General features: G+C 49.5%; 1 protein-coding gene across 5 annotated transcripts in view; it reads right to left on the reverse strand.

Moving 5' to 3' along the window:
- The window catches only part of LOC125436168 (PH and SEC7 domain-containing protein 3-like), a 172,441-nt gene that overhangs the window by 88,857 nt on the left and 65,467 nt on the right, over positions 1-18,117 (reverse strand). For all 5 annotated transcript variants that reach the window (XM_048502893.1, XM_048502892.1, XM_048502891.1 and 2 more), the window contains 5 exons: positions 12,734-12,946; positions 12,546-12,626; positions 11,554-11,666; positions 9,241-9,299; positions 3,259-3,348 (listed from right to left, as the gene is read on the reverse strand). In XM_048502893.1, coding sequence (XP_048358850.1) covers positions 3,259-3,348; positions 9,241-9,299; positions 11,554-11,666; positions 12,546-12,626; positions 12,734-12,946 — 556 coding nt within the window. The remainder of the gene's footprint in view (positions 1-3,258; positions 3,349-9,240; positions 9,300-11,553; positions 11,667-12,545; positions 12,627-12,733; positions 12,947-18,117) is intronic.

Raw genomic sequence — 18,117 nt, forward strand, 5'->3', positions numbered from 1 at the left:
GGTGGGGGGGGGGGGGGGTGGGGGGGGGGGGGGGTGGGGGGGGGGGGGGGTGGGGGGGGGGGGGGGTGGGGGGGGGGGGGGGTGGGGGGGGGGGGGGGTGGGGGGGGGGGGGGGTGGGGGGGGGGGGGGGTGGGGGGGGGGGGGGGTGGGGGGGGGGGGGGGTGGGGGGGGGGGGGGGTGGGGGGGGGGGGGGGTGGGGGGGGGGGGGGGTGGGGGGGGGGGGGGGTGGGGGGGGGGGGGGGTGGGGGGGGGGGGGGGTGGGGGGGGGGGGGGGTGGGGGGGGGGGGGGGTGGGGGGGGGGGGGGGTGGGGGGGGGGGGGGGTGGGGGGGGGGGGGGGTGGGGGGGGGGGGGGGTGGGGGGGGGGGGGGGTGGGGGGGGGGGGGGGTGGGGGGGGGGGGGGGTGGGGGGGGGGGGGGGTGGGGGGGGGGGGGGGTGGGGGGGGGGGGGGGTGGGGGGGGGGGGGGGTGGGGGGGGGGGGGGGTGGGGGGGGGGGGGGGTGGGGGGGGGGGGGGGTGGGGGGGGGGGGGGGTGGGGGGGGGGGGGGGTGGGGGGGGGGGGGGGTGGGGGGGGGGGGGGGTGGGGGGGGGGGGGGGTGGGGGGGGGGGGGGGTGGGGGGGGGGGGGGGTGGGGGGGGGGGGGGGTGGGGGGGGGGGGGGGTGGGGGGGGGGGGGGGTGGGGGGGGGGGGGGGTGGGGGGGGGGGGGGGTGGGGGGGGGGGGGGGTGGGGGGGGGGGGGGGTGGGGGGGGGGGGGGGTGGGGGGGGGGGGGGGTGGGGGGGGGGGGGGGTGGGGGGGGGGGGGGGTGGGGGGGGGGGGGGGTGGGGGGGGGGGGGGGTGGGGGGGGGGGGGGGTGGGGGGGGGGGGGGGTGGGGGGGGGGGGGGGTGGGGGGGGGGGGGGGTGGGGGGGGGGGGGGGTGGGGGGGGGGGGGGGTGGGGGGGGGGGGGGGTGGGGGGGGGGGGGGGTGGGGGGGGGGGGGGGTGGGGGGGGGGGGGGGTGGGGGGGGGGGGGGGTGGGGGGGGGGGGGGGTGGGGGGGGGGGGGGGTGGGGGGGGGGGGGGGTGGGGGGGGGGGGGGGTGGGGGGGGGGGGGGGTGGGGGGGGGGGGGGGTGGGGGGGGGGGGGGGTGGGGGGGGGGGGGGGTGGGGGGGGGGGGGGGTGGGGGGGGGGGGGGGTGGGGGGGGGGGGGGGTGGGGGGGGGGGGGGGTGGGGGGGGGGGGGGGTGGGGGGTGGGGGGGGGGGTGGGGGGGGGGGGGGTGGTGGGGGGGGGGGGGTGGGGGGGGGGGGGGGTGGGGGGGGGGGGGGGTGGGGGGTGGGGGGGGGGGGGGGGGGGGGGGGTGGGGGGGGGGGGGGGAGGGGGGGGGGGGGGGTGGGGGGGGGGGGGGGGGGGGGGGGGGGGGGGGATGTGGGGGGAAAAGGGCCTTCTTTTGATTCTACTGATGGTTTTCATTTCATTAAGGACAAACATTTGAAGAAGCAGAAAAATCAAACGCAACTCTTCCTTTTGCTGAGGTTCAGGGCTTTGGATCCACGCGCAACAAGATGCCACATTTTCATATTTCGCCCACTGCCAAACAACTGGGCTAACAGCTAGCAATCAGACAAAAGAAACGAGGCACATTCCTCTCACTGCTGACAACAGGAAAAAGCTCGGCAATGCAAACCTCAGATTCGGTGTTCTATTCTGATTTGGCTGCTAGCACAAATTAAACGCATAGACATCCACGAGCTGCGCAAGAGGAGAAAAGCTGTAATGTACCATACAGCGTGTCCTGATCTCAAATTATATCTGCCACCCAAACATGAAAGCATCTCCCTTCGCAAGGCCTCAGAAAAACCTGTTGCAATAAATGCTCAGCTTCACAGCCAGCAATGTGTGTCAGATAAAAAGCTGAGCTGACTGTCTGCCTTCACATCCTGTGCAAGACGGGTCTGACTCTGATCTAGTGTAATCCGTGTGCAGAAGGTATGCCCGCTCCGCATTAGGTGAGGAGCCAGACGCACAAATAACTACGTCTGGCTTCCTCACTGCAGTGGGAAGCAGAGGTATAGCCCTGATCAAGAGGGTAAGGGCAAGACAAAATCGCCTGGGGTTTTGGGACAGGACTGTGCTTCTTGGACAGTGGCGACACAGCATGGGTAACATCAAGGCATGCGTGCATATCTTTATTTCTCTCCCATTCAGTATGCTGCAGCTGCCACCTGAGAACTGGCAAGGGGCATCAATGCTTCATGGCTCTTCCTAGCTCCCAGGGGAACAGAGTGGACACCCATACAGTGCAGCAGCCTAACTGTTCAAGGTTCACTTCAGTCCACCTCACAGTCCACTGGCTTGCCTGGCACATCGTCCAAGAGTCCCCAAACGAATGATCAGAGTGTCAAACTAGGATCCAGGAGATCTGAGTTCAAATCCCCACACTGGGAGTCAAATCAATTGTTTGCCTATTTCCTCGCCCCCTATCCCTTGTTCTGTGTTAGGTGCCACTCTAACAAACTCTGTGTTTTTATAGTGGAGTGTTGATATTGTATGCTGTTGTGATGCCTGGGCTCTGTTGATGGGTTTTCAGTCTGGTCTGTGGAGAGGTGTATAGGAATGGCACTTTTGATGAGTCCATTTAGACTAAACTATTGATAAGACTCTGAATGGCTGTTGTATCTATCTGTCTTTTATGGACAATTGTTTTATTGTATTTTGGAATGCCAATAAAGGCTTGTCTACTAAATCCCCACACTGACATGGAAACTCACTGGGTGGCCTTGGCCCAGCCATCTGCTCTCAGCCTAACCTCCTTCACAGATCTGTAGTCACGAGGGTACAAGGGAGGAGAGGAGAATGATGCCGGTCACTTTGGGCAGAAAGGTGGGCAGAAGTGAAGTCAGTGATAAACATCTTCCACAACTCTGAAAAATAAAACATGCTCACCATTCATAGCACATATAGGCTTTGGGCCTGCTCAAAATCCTGGGTACAGCTTCTGTGCCTCTCCGCTCCTGTTCAAAACGCCCGATAAAATGCTACTCCAGGAGAACAAGCGGCCATTCCCAGGAGGAAGGGGAGAATCGGTGAAAATTCCCTTCCCTTGAGCATGCAGGAATGGTCCACCCCATGGTCTAGAAATGACTATTCATCAGTAGAAGCGGGGTGGGGTGGGGGGGAGAATGATGTGCTGCTCTGTCAGTTTAAAAGCACTGTTCACATTGCTGACTGGCAGTGCAAGAGTTAACATTGCAATCCAACAGGAGAAAACAATTCAGTGCCTTACCTTCAAGAGTTCTTTTGGGAAATCTCGGCCTTCATTCATTCCCTGAAGGTTGGCAATGAATTCTTGGCAGGACATTTTTTTGCCAATGTTCTGAAAGATACAGGACACAGAGATATCAATTCAAATAAACAGAAAAGAGTGAGATGGTGGGGGGGAGGGGTTTAAGACAAAAAAAACCCCTCTAATGCGTTTCCACACTCCCCAGGCTGAAAAGCAAACGACCGAGCAGCAGTCCCAGGGTTAGAGACGTTCTTTGTAAGTGTGTCTGGTTGATGCAACTTTAAAACAGAGACTGGCAGGAACAAGCCACCCTACAGGGGAATGGAAGAACGAACAGTAGGCCTGAAGCTCCTACAATGATAATGGGTGACGGTGAATCTTAGCAATTGCACAGGCTTTTCAGCCCTGGCTCTCAAAGCACTTTAGTAAAGTGGGTTGCATTCCAAGAACGCGAAGGGCTGGCCTAACAAACAAAAGCTGGAATGCTTTTTGCCAGAGCAACACTCAACTAAATAGAAACTTGTGTGTTTTTTTTTATTTAAAGAATGAACTCATCTTTACAAAAAGAAAACTGCCCAAATGGAGGGAAGTTAAGCTTTTCTGATCTTCATGGGATAACGTTCTTCCTCTGCCCAAACAAATTCGTCAGTCCTGGTGTCTAAGGGGTTTCTAAACTAATCTTCGTGAACAGGTAGACCAGGGTTCTCGGTTAACAAGGATTTCAAATTAGATTCCAGATCTTGCTGTATAGACCCTCTTCACTCACACATTTAGGGGTACCGGAACCACTTCACCTGGGGTGATTCCTTGCTATCAAAGACAGAGGGAGAGAAAGACAATTGCTCTTATGGAACCAGGCCCAGCTACATGGACCTGAAATGCCTGGGTGAGAAACAGCCATGCAGGTGGTCCTGCCCACGTGATTGCAGCCTTCACATAGTCTATCCAGTGATGCAGGATCATAGTACATGAGAAAAGCTTCCCCAACACTGGGTGTAAGCAAAGAAAGGGCCCTGATTAGCCTCATCCACACTTCATGTGGCTGTTAGCAAAAAGATTCACCATGGTTACGGTAGGAATGGGAAATTTAATTTCCAAGAAAACAAGAGTTAGCGAGGGACCATGCAAGCCGGTGTTTCGTTTCCCAGCTTCCAGCCTGGTTAAAGGTACCAATGTGCTGACCTTTAGTGGTAGATATCTGAGCGATTTACCGTGGATCAGGATGTGAAAGAAGGGCTCAGTTTACCGATGATTTACAAAGATAAAAAGAACAAGCATACAACAAACTGGGGGTCAAAGTCAGATTCCAAGGCTCCAACACATAGCAGAGTTGGAAACTGCAGCTAATTCTTCAGTGTTGCTGGGGTAAATATCCTATTTGATTCCGGAAGGATCTATATAACATTCCATGCAGTTGACATTCATATTATATGCAGCACTTGGTCTTTTTTTTCCAAAAAGCATTAAAAGATAAGTGGTATGCAAATGTTCGGGGAAAACAGAAATGGTTTATTTAGTTCTGCCGCATGCGTACAGACGGGAGCACTGAATTATAGTTAGGAAACAGACGGTGATGGTTAAATTGCATTCCAAGCTATGGCCACATTTCAACTTACCACCTAGAAAAATAATATAATAGGGGGACACAAAGCAAAGAAATATGTATATATACACCAATCAAAAGAAGTGCTTCAAGAATGAGAAAAAGAGAGACATACAGGAAATAATCTGCTACAGTTTTTATGGCTGGTGTTATAAATTTTTCACACTTAATACAAAAGGCGGCAATACATAAATAGGTACAAGAGAAGCAATTACATTTCATCTTCAGAAGCCATCACAAACTGAAGCTGAAGACTCCATTTTGAATCACGTCAGCACTATGGTCAAAACCTAACTAGCCATCTGAATTCCTGCTGCCACCAATTATTCACTAATTTTGATCATCAGCTTCAAAAGCAGCTCACTTGCCGCGGCCACACAAATGATCAAAAATTACTCTCCATCATAAAAGCCACCTTCTGGCCTGTGCTGTTGACCGGGCTGCTGCTGCTTCTCAAATCTGTTCCCCTTCTCCTTTGCCCTCACTCTCCCTGTCCTCAGCTGCTCACAAGGCTCTTTATTTCCATTGGCTCTGGCAACCCCAAGCAATTTTGTGTACAAGCACCTGCCATATCGTCCCATGAGATCTATCCTCAGGACACCACTGGGGCATATGTCCAAAGTCAACAGACTCAAATGGAAGCGGGAGCAAGTGAGGTCACAGACAGTGAGGGAAGAGAAGAGCAGCAATGAAATAAGGTTTGCAAAGAGTACGGAAACTCACTGAAAACGGGCAGTGCTCAGTGGTGTTGACACAATTTGTCATCTCTGTGTTCACAACATGAGTTCTAGTGGCTCATCCCCAGTAGGAGGATGAGAATTATCACCTTGGGTTTTCACTGAATGAGGTTATGCAGCCTGTGGAATCTGCATGTCGCAGGGTGCACCTCGATGGCACACCTTAGATCAGTGATAGGGAACCTTTTCGAGACTGAGTGCCCAAATTGCAACCCAAAACCCACTGATTTATCGCAAAGTGCCAACACAGCAATTTAACCTCAAAACTGAGGTTTGAGTTTAGAAAAAAGGGTTGGCTTCGAGGCGTGCATTACTCAGGAGTAAGCTTGGTGGTAGTTGGTGACTTTGCTTTGAAGCAACCGTGCAACTCTTCCAACGGGTGAATCACTACCCTAGGAGGGTTTACTCAGAAGCAAGCCCCATTGCCAGCAACCAAGCTTACTCCCACGTAAAGGATCACGCTTTAGTTCTTCGCATGAAAATCAGTGGGGTTTAACAGTGCTTAACAGGGTTACCTACACTGCTTCCCCAAAAGTAGGTCTTAGGTTTAATGCTAATAATCGAGCCCAGCGGCCCAGGCCAGCCTAGATGTGTGTGTGTGTGTGGGGGGAGGGTGCACTCTGTTTGCGCATGTCCACAGAGAGAGCTCTGAGTGCCACCTCTGGCAACCGTGCCATAGGTTCGCCACGACTGCCTTAGATGCTGCTGAAACAGCTTCCAAGGCACCACAGAAGGTGAGAGGGAGAATAACAGCAAAGGGAAACAGAGGTTTACCACAGCCAAATAGACAGCAGACAAGGGAAGTGGGGCTAGGCTCATGGGAGGCACTTGAGAATTGTGTGCAAGTTTAGAACTCTGTTGGGGTGGGGGAGTTGATGCTTTCTCCAGAGCTTCAGCTTCTAACCTGCCAGGCCCCTTCCAATTCACCCACATGGAGGTTCCCTAGCTCCATTTTTTTACAAATTTAAATGCAGTTAGGCAATCATCTGAATTCAGATCTGACTTCAGGGGAAAACACACATCCCATGCCTCCTACCGTCCTCCTTTCACCACTTTTTCAGATCTCTGACTGCTGTTTTTAAATAATGGGGATTCCTCAAGGATTTCTCCAGACCCATCAGGTGGGTCAGGGAATCTCGGTGCACCTTCAATTTTACCCCTTGGGATCCTGTCAGTGGGAAGGGAAGCACAAAGCAACACTGCACAGAGAATCCGCACTGACGGCTAGCTTGTGCTGGATGCGACTGAGCACAATAATCCTCCATGGCCTACAGCGGGGTACCTTTTGGGAATCGCTTGGCTAGATGAAGAGGCAGCAACTCGCCAATAGCTTCTCAAGAATAATTCTACCTAAATAAGGATTTGAACCTGACCCCTCAAGTCCTCACTGACCACACAGCCCCATGACAGATTAAAATACTCTGCCCGGCGTGACTTTCAAACTTCAAATGCAAGAGCTTTGCATTCTACTCTGATGGACAAGAGCCTAAGGGAAAGCTGTGCATACCCTGCCACCTAGTGGTCATCAGGTAGTCTAACAATCCTGCAAAGCAGCAGAGGGTAATATTAATGCTGGATATTCAGGATATAAACAATTGTTCCTGTGAAGCGAAAGGACAGCGCCTGTCCCCTGATCGCTGGGATACATTCAGCCTTATCCAGAGCTGTCAGATCAATAACAGTACAGACCTAACATGGATGGTGGAATCTTAGGGAGGCACATCAAAACATATTCTATCTATTGTCGGTTAAGCCAATGTCGGAACATTATACAGTTAACGTTCTAGCAGCATTCTCTTCTGACGTTTCGCCTGCATCTGCCACAGAGAATGCTGCTAGAACACGGCCATACAGCCCGGAAACCACACAGCACCCAAACATATTCTATCTCTTGTTCAGTCGATTTCAATTCCATCCCCATGACAGGAGAGACATTTATAAAAGGGAAAGGGGGAGGTTGTCCCCTTTGGGTGGGGAGGTTGTCCCCTTTGACAGGTGTGCAATATGTGGATAACTCATTCTTCCTTTATATTATTTTAAAAGTAAAAAAAAAATGAAAGCTGGTCTTTGAAATCTATTCTATCCATGAGATGGGGAAGTGTCTCAGTAATCACAAGCACCGTCCGTAACAACAGCCACCACAGAACTTTACTGCACCATTGCTGGTCACAATTCTGGAAGTCCACTGAAGTGTTTCCAGAGCATAGTTGGGAAGGACTACAAAGGGAGTTTAACAGAAATGTTAGCAACTCAGGGACTAAAGGTAACCATTTGAACCTCAGACGAGAACGACTTTCCAGCAGAGTCGCCACTAAATCTTTGGTAAGTCTTTGCACAGAGACATCCAAGCATCCTAGTTCAAGGCATCCCAGTTCCAAAGTGCACAGGACCATGAACCCACCTGGGACTATTGCTACTGAGGCGGCTTGGAGGGTAATTCCCTGGGCTCATTGGGTCCCTGGGAGAACAGCAGTCTCACTGGTACAAACACCAGAGAGCGGGGGAGAAGCTTGAAGACTCCATGCCTGTGCATCTTTCTTTAGAAGAGATACATTTCAGTGGAAGCCAAACGGCTTCAATTGTTCTCATATAAGCTAAGCTATCTAGGAGACCAGCTGACTGGAAGACAGGATAAAAATCTTGAATAGAAGCAAGTGTTCTGCTTGCCCCTGGAGCCTTGAAGCCAGAGTCCAAACTCCCTGGCATTACCAATTGGAAAAGAGACGTGCAGGCGTATCAGGCATATGCTACTGGGTCAAAACCAACCTGAGCAAAGAAGCCAGGATGCTAAGTCCCAATCCCTTTGCCACTGTACTTCCTGAATCTGCGGCGTTTACTGCTACAGGAAATCCTGAGGTTAATATTCTCCACTTTAAAAGCTACTCTTCCATCTATTCTTTATATCCCAATTCCCCGCTCCTCAAGGAGATTTGAAGTGGCTAACAGTATTGGTCTCTCAGTTTACTCCTCAGACCACCACATGCAATGTGGGTTAAGCTGAGAGAGATCAGCTGGGCCCAGGTCACCCAGCAAGCTTCCACAGCAGTGTGGGGATTTGCCCGAGGTCTCTCAGGTCGTCGTCCAACACTAAGCCAGTGGTTTTCAACCTTTCTAATGCCGTGACCCTTTAATACAGTTCCTCATGTTGTGGTGACCCCCGACCCTAATATTTATCCATTTTACAGATGGAGAACACTGATGCAGAGAGTCTTAGGCGACCCCTGCAAAAGGGACGTTCGACCCCCAAAGGGGTCCCGACCCACAGGTTGAGAACCACTGCTCTAAACACTACACTATGCTGGCTCTCAATTGTTGTACTTGATACTGAGTTTGCCCAGTTCAGATGGATCTTGTCTAACCCTGGTTCACATGGTTCTAGCCCTGGTTCACATGTCTAGCCCTGGTTCACAGAGCAACCTTGGGCTCTGGACCCTTGGCTATCCCAGAAACTGTCCCCTTGTTCTCCCCCTTTGCTCAGATTACCCAGAAGGCTTTCTGGCTGCATTCCTGTAAAAATGCACCTAGAAGTGACACACATAACCACTGACGGACTGACTGACTGACACGTAACCACTGAACGTGCCTTATGAAATTTCTAAAAAAAACCCAAGATTCACAATCCCAATTTTGTAGAATACTCACGTAGCCATGGAGATCCGTGTTGAGCAGCACCATTGCACATGTGAGGCAGTGGACTTCATCTGCAGGGAAGAGGGGGGGAAAGAACACCCCAAGAATGACATACAGAAAGTGACACAAGGAGGGGGAAACAAACCACAACGAGTCGCACTTCCCACCACTCACATCTGCTCACGAGAAGAATGATTCAAGTGGAGTTGGGACCCCCCGCAGCCTAATTATCACACTCTCCTTTTCAAAAGCAATTTTCTGCAACGCGTGACATTAACAGAGAAAGAAGACTTGCAAAATAAAGGCATATGGAAGGCGGCAACTGGTTTTGCCTGCTGAACAGAAAATGTAGCCCTAAATCATGTTCTGGAGAGCTACTTCTCAGAGGCCAAAGGCTCGCATCACCTAAGCTGCAGAAGCAGGCCTTACTTTGACAGCCTGATCCACAACCCAGTTAAGCCAATGACGTAAGCCATTTCAGTCTCTCTAGAATTACTGGAATTCCACTGCTCCCTCCTAAGCCAGCAACTCTTTCACAGAACGCCAGCAGAGTGTCCTACCTCTGATTTCCTTCCTTGTTCAAAGCTGGCCTCGTCCCTCAAGATACTTTGTTAGCCTCTGAATTCTAACTTCCCCCAAATTGAAACTACATTTAGCTGTGTACTAATCACATCGGCTCACATACTTATATAATGTTCAGTGGAAGATGCTCAGGGCAGAGACAAGTCTTTTGACTACCATACACACAAAGGAGCTGGTATTATTCACATTGTGGTGGAAGTGGCTATTGAGAATTGCAATGATTTACTGGCAAATTGTCTGGAAGGAGGAGGAGGAGGAGGAGGAGGAGGAGGAGGAGGAGGAGGAGGAGGAGGAGGAGGAGGAGAAAGAAGAAGAAGAAGAAGAAGAAGAAGAAGAAGAAGAAGAAGAAGAAGAAGAAGAAGAAGAAGAAGAAGAAGAAGAAGAAGAAGAAGAAGAAGAAGAAGAAGAAGAAGAAGAAGAAGAGTTGATTTATCCCTTTCTCCCTGTAAAAGACCTCAAGGCTTACAATCTCCTTTGCCCCTCCCCCGCCACAACACACCCTGTAGGTAGGTGGGGCTGAGAGAGCTCAGAAGAACTGTGACTAGCCCAAGGTCACCCAGCTGGGATGCAGGGTGCACAGGCTAATCTGAATTCCCCAGATAAGCCTCCACAGCTCAAGCGGCAGAGCGGGGAATCAAACCTGGTTCCTCCAGATTAGAGTACACTTGCTCTTAACCATTACGCCACTGCTGCTCCTTTCATGGTAACATCAGCGGGAGAGTAATGTCTTCTTCAATGCCTCTTCCCAAACAGAAATGTATTTTTATTATTTTATTAATTTCATTTATAGCTCGTCTTCCTAACAGAGACTCAACGTGGATTACAACCCTTCCCCTCCCTCCCAAGAAAGTTGTTGGGGGGAGGACTGTGTTACTTGCTCTTTTTTAATGTCTATTTTCTACCTAAGTCCTGGGTGTTTATTCATCTCAGTCATTCATGTGGGGTGAGACTATATTATTCCCATGTTACGGATTCGGGGAGGAGGGCTGAGGCAGAGTAGCTGCCGGGTCATATAACAGAGGAAAGATTTAAACCAGGAATTTTCCCAAGCCCATCATCAGCCCTCCTTCCAATCAGAAGCTGACCTCACCCTAACAGAGTGATTCACAGCCCGGCCCTAAGCAGAGTTATGCCACCCTAAACCCACTGATGAGCAGTGCTATTCTGCAAGCAGCAACTACAAACAGGGTTCTGATGCGATCCAGCTTCTAAGTAAGGGAGCAGCAGTGGCGTAGGAGGTTACAGCCTGCATTCAATCTGGAGGAACCGGCTCTGGCCCCCAGCTCTGCCGCCTGAGCTGTGGAGGCTTCATCTGGGGAATTCAGATTAGCCTGTACAACTCCCCAACAATACGCCAGCTGGGTGACCCATTAACCACAGCTGGAGGCTCTCAGTCTCCACCTAACCACAGGGTGTTTGTTGTGAGGGGAAGGGCAAGGAGATTGTGAGCCCCTTTGAGTCTCCAGCAGGAGAGAAAGGGGGGATATAAATCCAAACCTTCTTCTTCTAAGCGGGAAGTCAGTTGGGTGGCTTTCCACAAAATGGCTGCCGTCTGAGACCCCCTTGAAAAGCACAGCATCCATGCTCTTGAAGAGGTGTTCTGATGACAACAGCCAAGCTGCATGTTCAGCAACCACTTCAGCATGAAGACAACAGGGTGGATGCTCAAGCAAAATTTAATGCTTCGAGAGGGGAAAGTGAATAGGCAATTCCAAGTTTGTATTAACTGTGCAGTAAAATTACCTTGTGTTGGGGGGGAATTTGGGTTGCATTGGTGGTATCTTTTAGAGAAGTTAACGAGAACTCTCTCTCTTTCCTGAGTTTCTCCAATAAGGGAAAAGGCTCTGAAGAATGACCTAGAAAGATAAATAAATAATGTTAAATTGTTGAAGGTATTTGTGTTAAGGTTGGAAATATCCCTACCCCAGGAGATTTGAGGGCCATTTGTAACAGGAATCACTACCAGTGAGGTAATGATTCTGAAATTCATGTTTGGTTAAACAAGTTCTACAGGTTTTTGTGTGGTTTCCAAAGCCTGCACAACCTATTACAGCCGGAAGCGTCAATGAGACCAAAGGCATAAGTGTAGAAACCACCCGAATGATACATTTCTCAAACTGTTCTACCCCCTTAGTACATTACACTGTCTCCAGCCCAAGAGTCTATATAGATAGTCCCAGAAACAACACTGCAAGACAATACACCAAATGTTGCCTATCCTCCCATTGCAATTTTAAACACTTGGAAAGGATGGAACCAATAGCAATTGCTACTCTTACTAAATATGGCTGTATCATTCCTGTTCTTATACAGGCTTTGCCAGATGCCAAGCCTGCTTTAAATGTGCTTTCCAGCACACAGAGCCCAACCCAAAAATACATATTTCCAAATCCAGTTAATCAAAACAGCTGTGTGTGTGGTTTTTTTTAAAAGATGCAGCTGTCAGGCTCCCTCAGTCTTTCAGCTCTCAGCATTCCCTGCTCATCTTCCTTATTTATTTTTCAGAGCATGGCTGTCACTTCTTTGACTTTTCAATCTCCAGATTAGACAATTTACGCAGCCAGTATTTTACAATTCATTTTTTTAAAAATGCTCTGGCGAGCATATCCTACTGGGTAGCCTGCGAGTGCTCTAGGAGAGATGAGAATGGGGTTCTTAGTGGATGGCTCTGTACACACGACGCACAAACCCCCTATTGAAAAAAGTCACACAAGTTTTGCCAGATGATTTCGTACCTGAGGGCGCTATCTAAAGATATGTCCGTGAAATCAAAGAACTTAAAGTATTCCTCCGCTACAAGTTTGCTGAATTCATTACTAGAGAGAGAGAGGGAGAGAAAGAGAAAGAGACATGAGCCTTCACTTAATCTCATCATTTTGCAGACCCACCATTTAGGTAAAAAAAGTCACATGCCGGAACCTACTTTTTGCCCATGTGTTTCGCTACGTCAGATCGCTTGAATCCATCCAGCTCGTAGAGGCGCTTTGCCAGCCTCCGGGCTGCTTCCACATTGTTGCAGGCGGTGCCGTTGACAAGATCGTGGTTCAAGTCCTCGTGCCCCTCTTTTTCCAAAAGGTCATTGCTACCCATCACCTCTGTGGCTTCCAGTGGTGTCCGGCCATCCAATCTTGCTTTGCTACGAAACAATAAGGGATGCAGAGATGGGGGAGGAGAAAAGGATTAACCTTCATCTGAGAAGATTGCATTTCTAACAACAAAGAAAGGAGTTGGTAATGAAGACTGTATCATACGGAAACTTCTCCTGAAGTTTCAGTGAAGTGAATGAAAAAACTTCAACATTTCACTGGGAATGCTTAGAAGAGCAACAGCATGCCTATCAACTCCTCTTGCAGATACTATATTTTTGCAAACTGACAACCTAAACAATGGAGACTTAATAATAATGCCAGTTTGACAAGAAATCCACCCTATAGAGAGTATAGAACAAGATATCACTTGAGTGTATGACTGATATCTGAAGTAGCGGGCAGGACAAGGAAAAGGTTCAGTGCTGGACCACTGAGTCAGTCCGTAATTGTTGAGATCTGGGTGTAGAGGGGATGAGAGAATAAAGAACTCCCATTTGTACATCTCTTGGGTTCAGAAATCAGACAGAATTCAGGGAAAGCAATCCTATTGAAAGCCAGCGTGGCACACTGGTCAGAATTGGGGGTCAAAAATATGGGAGACCCAGATTCAAAAATCCCCACTCGCCATAAAACTCACTGGGTAGGCCAATCCTTCAGTCTGGCCTACCTTACTAGATGTTCTGAAAATAAAAAAGGAGAACGGGGAAGAACCATGCCTGCTGCCCTACGTTCCTTAAAAGAAGGGTGAGGTAAAAATGTGAGGTAAAAATGAGGTTAAAATGTATAAAATGAATCAGTAATTTTGAAACGTGAATGCAGTAGGCTTAATGGATTCCAAAGTGAGTGACTGAAACACAGTCTCAAAAAATATTCTCTTTCTTGAATTAAGAAGTCACAGACTCACCGATTTTAAACTTAAGCCTTCAAGAAATGAAAGGAAACTCTTTGCAGAAGCTGCCATTATAGAAATGAGGCTGCATATTAGGCAGCCACCGCATAACCCACTGATGAGATAACGCATAAAAATGTACACATCCAGAGACCTTTTTGTACCTTTTATATTTGTGGGGACGGCCTGCTGAGACTCTACTTTCTGTATGCATGATCACTTTAATCGTGAGGAAAAATCTCTAGTTCCTATACAAACATTCTCTTTTCCACACCCAGAATGAGAAAAGCAATTAAGAATATAAACATCATATTCCAGAGGCCTGCAGCCAAAAATCTGGCTGGTTCTTTCAAACCACGTGAACCCAGTTCCCCATCCTTCTCCCGTAGTTCTCCACTATATGCATCAAACGCCATTTCTTCTTCCAGGTTTCCTTCATTTCTCCCAATCACAGACAGTTGCCTTATTCCAGGTCAGACTGCAGGCCTACCAAGTCCAGCATTGTCTATCCAGGCGGTCACCAACTCTCCACGGTCTTAGGCCAAGGTAATTTCATCACCTACTACTTTACTTTTTTCTTTTTTTAACTTGGAGACCCCAAGGATGGAGCTTTTGGACTTTCTTCATGCAAAGCACACACTTTGCTACTGAGCCGCAGTCCTGAGCATTTTCCTCTTTACCTCATGATGAGGCCTCCAGAGTTTGGCCAGAAGGTAGGTCTATGCCAATCACACTCCTGTGTGTAAGCAAGTAAGACCCCTCCTACAGTTACGGGGTGCCATGGAGGGAGGCATGGGGGCCAAAGATTGGCATAAGAGCAAGACACTGCTCCCCACAAAATGGGGGTCCATCTTGTGTCTCAGGCTTGGGCAGGAAGGAGGTTGGCCACTGAACCTTTCTCCAGGCCCTAAGATGAGCCTGACTGGCTAATGGAGCCAGCTAATCTTCACTGTGTCACCCTAAGGTGACTTAATCAGCGCTCCAAGCAGACGATTACTTACCCTACCTGCACCCACCCTGGCAATCAACCAGTATTCAACAGAATAGTCCAGGCATTCTCTTGAGTCCTGACAATACATCAGGCCTCTCCTATTTTACTGTTGGAGCCCATCATTTGCCTCTGGCTTTCCTGCCGGCTTATTTTCATACTCCTCAGGACCCATTTGGGGGTATAAATATTGGTCCTTTGGCCATTCACTGTGAGTGTTCTGGATCTGTTCACATACACACACACACACACACCCATTTGCATGTGAGCCGTTCCTTTCGCCCCTAGAAATAGTGGTCATTTTCCTCTTCAGTGCTGCTTTCCCTGAACTTCAAGATTTGCAACTATCACCCTAGTAAACTTCCTCCCTTTTCTCTCAGTCAGCTCTTGTATGCTTTGTGTGTGTGTGTGTGCGTGCTCATTTTTGAGATGTGAGGGCGATCTGACTGCGACATCTGTCACCCCGTTGATCACCAGGGTTGATCTGGCTGATCTGGCTGGCTAGGCGGGTATCCCCTACCTCCCGCACTGCTCCATATCATGCGTCCATCCCAAAGCTGTATGCTCGATGGAAGAGGAGTGTACCGTCCTTCGGTCGAGGAAATACAATAGATGTGCTCCCCTGCTAGAGCCTCCAAACAAGCTCAAGGCCCTTTCCAACTGTACAATTGACTGCTCATTTGAGAATGTTCACCCAGGAGTACCCAGGTATACATAGGTTATTGATCCCAGTTACTCCCTCTGTCTCCAGCTAATCTACATCCCCACCCCAATTTAAGAAGAGGCTGCTTGCTTAAAGGAACACGTGGCTCGGTTGACTGGTAAGAATACATGGGCAGGACACAACGAGGGTCCAATCCAGCAAGGGGGTGGAGACCCACACAGAGCTGCTTAGCCGATTGAGCTCCCAGTTGGAGGTAGATGGGGAAAGCCTCCAAGAGCCAACTGGCCCAAGCAATAAGAGATGGAGCAGGGCAAGGCTGTGAGGGCCTATTTAAACCTTCTCATCCTGAGGCCAAGGAGAGTGTGGTCAGAACTGCTCCTCTCCCAGAGAAACAAGCAGGAAGCAACCCCAGTGGGAGGAAGAGGACCCAGGTGAGCACAACCCCTGCCTGTCACATCTGACACCTGTGTACCAGAAGGCCCAGAGCCCACCTCTAGCTGGGAATTCAGAGGAGGTTCCTCCCTTCTCCGTTCCAGGACCCTGTTTGGCCATGACAAGCTACATTTCCATGGCTGCCCTTCCCTGTGGCAATCCAACATGGTCCAAGCCTCTTAAACCAACACAAAATATATGTTGCTATAGTTTGAATGGCTTATTCCAGGCAAGCTGTTTCCATTCCCATATTTGCAATTATCCTGTATTTTTTTCCTATATACATAATGATCCACATTGCCCACAGCCATATTTCTTTACAAGAAGCACACAGTGCTTCCAGTATTGTGCTGGTAAATTTTTTACTGGGTAAATGGATTTTTAACTCTTTTTTAAAAAAAAATAACCTCAAACAGCATTTTTAGGGATGCATGGGATTCCTCTATAACTTTATAAATTTCACACCAAAATTTCTTTATCACTACGCACGAACATCAAAGAAAGAAATCAGTCTTGGCTTGTTTGTTTTAATCTTGCACTGATATACTTAGTTAAAATAGTTTTATGCTACTCTTCTGCCATGCATTCAAAATAGCCTCCAAATACACAGACAGTATCATAAATATACTGCATTTGTAAACGTGTAAATTTGTAAACAATCACGGGAGAATTCCCTTTCCACACTTCTCTAGACGATCCATTCCAAAGGAGTGGAGTTGCCAGTGAAAAAACTACTTCTCTCCGTCTGAGATTTCAGATGGCCCCTATTGCAAAGAATGCAGCATTCTCAAGGGTTCATATAGGGAGAAATGATCCAGCAAGTATACAGGTTCCAGACTGTTGAGAGTCAGCGCTTTGAACTGAACTTGGGTACAAAAATAGCTCATGTTGATGTTTCAAGATCTCAGTAACAGAAAAGTATTTACTAGCTCCTGTCAACAATCGGACAGACACGTTTTGCAGTACCCAAAATTTCAGAGTGGTCTTCGAAGGAAGTCTCAAGTATTATGACCAAGCACTTTGAAACAGGACAGACAGCAATAGACTGACATCTCTTGGCTGCAACCTCTCACTCAGAAAGTTTTCCAGGACAGAACCCAAATATCAACATGTATCTCTAATGCGCCAAAAGATTCAGACAGCCAGTCAACAACATGTGGACCCAAAAATTTCATGAAGCACTTTGACCACCATTGTCACAGGAGGACGATTCAATCGAAGTTCATTCTGTAAGGACATCTATGGAGGCAACATTTGGGTCGAACAATTTTTAACAACTCTGCTCAAGATTTTGACTCAACAAGCTTAGCTTGGCTTAGAATGAAACCGTTTATTTCAGAATGCAAAAAAAAAGAAGAAGGATCAGTTCATGGGGAGTTCAAGGCTCAGAGGTAAAATGCATACTTTGCATTTGTCAAGTTCCCCGGTTCAGCCCTGCCGTCTCCTGTGAAAGAATGTCAAGCAGAAAGTGAAGCAGAATGTCAAGGCCTTGCCTGGGACCCCAGAAAATCACAGTCAGTCAGAAGAGACCATGCTGAGAAAGAGGAGCTGATGGTCTGGCTTGGCATAAGGCAGCTTTATGTATGTTTTCTTTTATTAGTATACAGGATGTAGCGGCAGAAAGGAGGCAGGGCTCAGACTGAGGGCCACACATGGGTCCAGGCCGAAGGAGGAGGCCAGCAGCAGCTGCAGCCTCCTAGGGCCTGCCCAGGCCTTTTGTATAGTAAGCCATAAAAAATGTCAGGTTTTTAATGTTAAGGTTGTTTTATGTCATTTGCTATTATGATGTTTTAACTCCGTCCTGAGCCTTGGCCGGAAATGGGAAGGGGACCCATATCATTAAATTTTAAAAGCCCTCTGTGGAAGGTAGGACTCGCAAGGGTGAGGCCAGCGATGGAGGTCATCAGCCTAGATGCCCTTCACTTGCCTAGGGCCCACCCCAGGAGAAAGGGCCCTGGAAACCCCAGGATCAGCCCACTCCTAATTGAGGCCAGTTTAGGAGGGCAAGGGAGGAAGGGCCAAGATGCTCCTTCGAAGCCAAAGGAGTGCCAGAAGGACAGAGGAAGAGTGCCAGGGTGAAGCAAAAACCCCTCCACTCCCCAAATGAAGTGGGCTACCCCTTAGGCCTACATAAGAATAGATGATGATGATCACACCTGCCCTGGACACCAGCATACGAGAGTCACAGCATGACAACTGTGCCTTTGCCTTCTTTTACTAGCATCGGTTCAATTTTTGATAACAT

Source organism: Sphaerodactylus townsendi, linkage group LG07, assembly GCF_021028975.2.
Source record: "Sphaerodactylus townsendi isolate TG3544 linkage group LG07, MPM_Stown_v2.3, whole genome shotgun sequence".
NCBI lineage: Eukaryota > Metazoa > Chordata > Lepidosauria > Squamata > Sphaerodactylidae > Sphaerodactylus > Sphaerodactylus townsendi.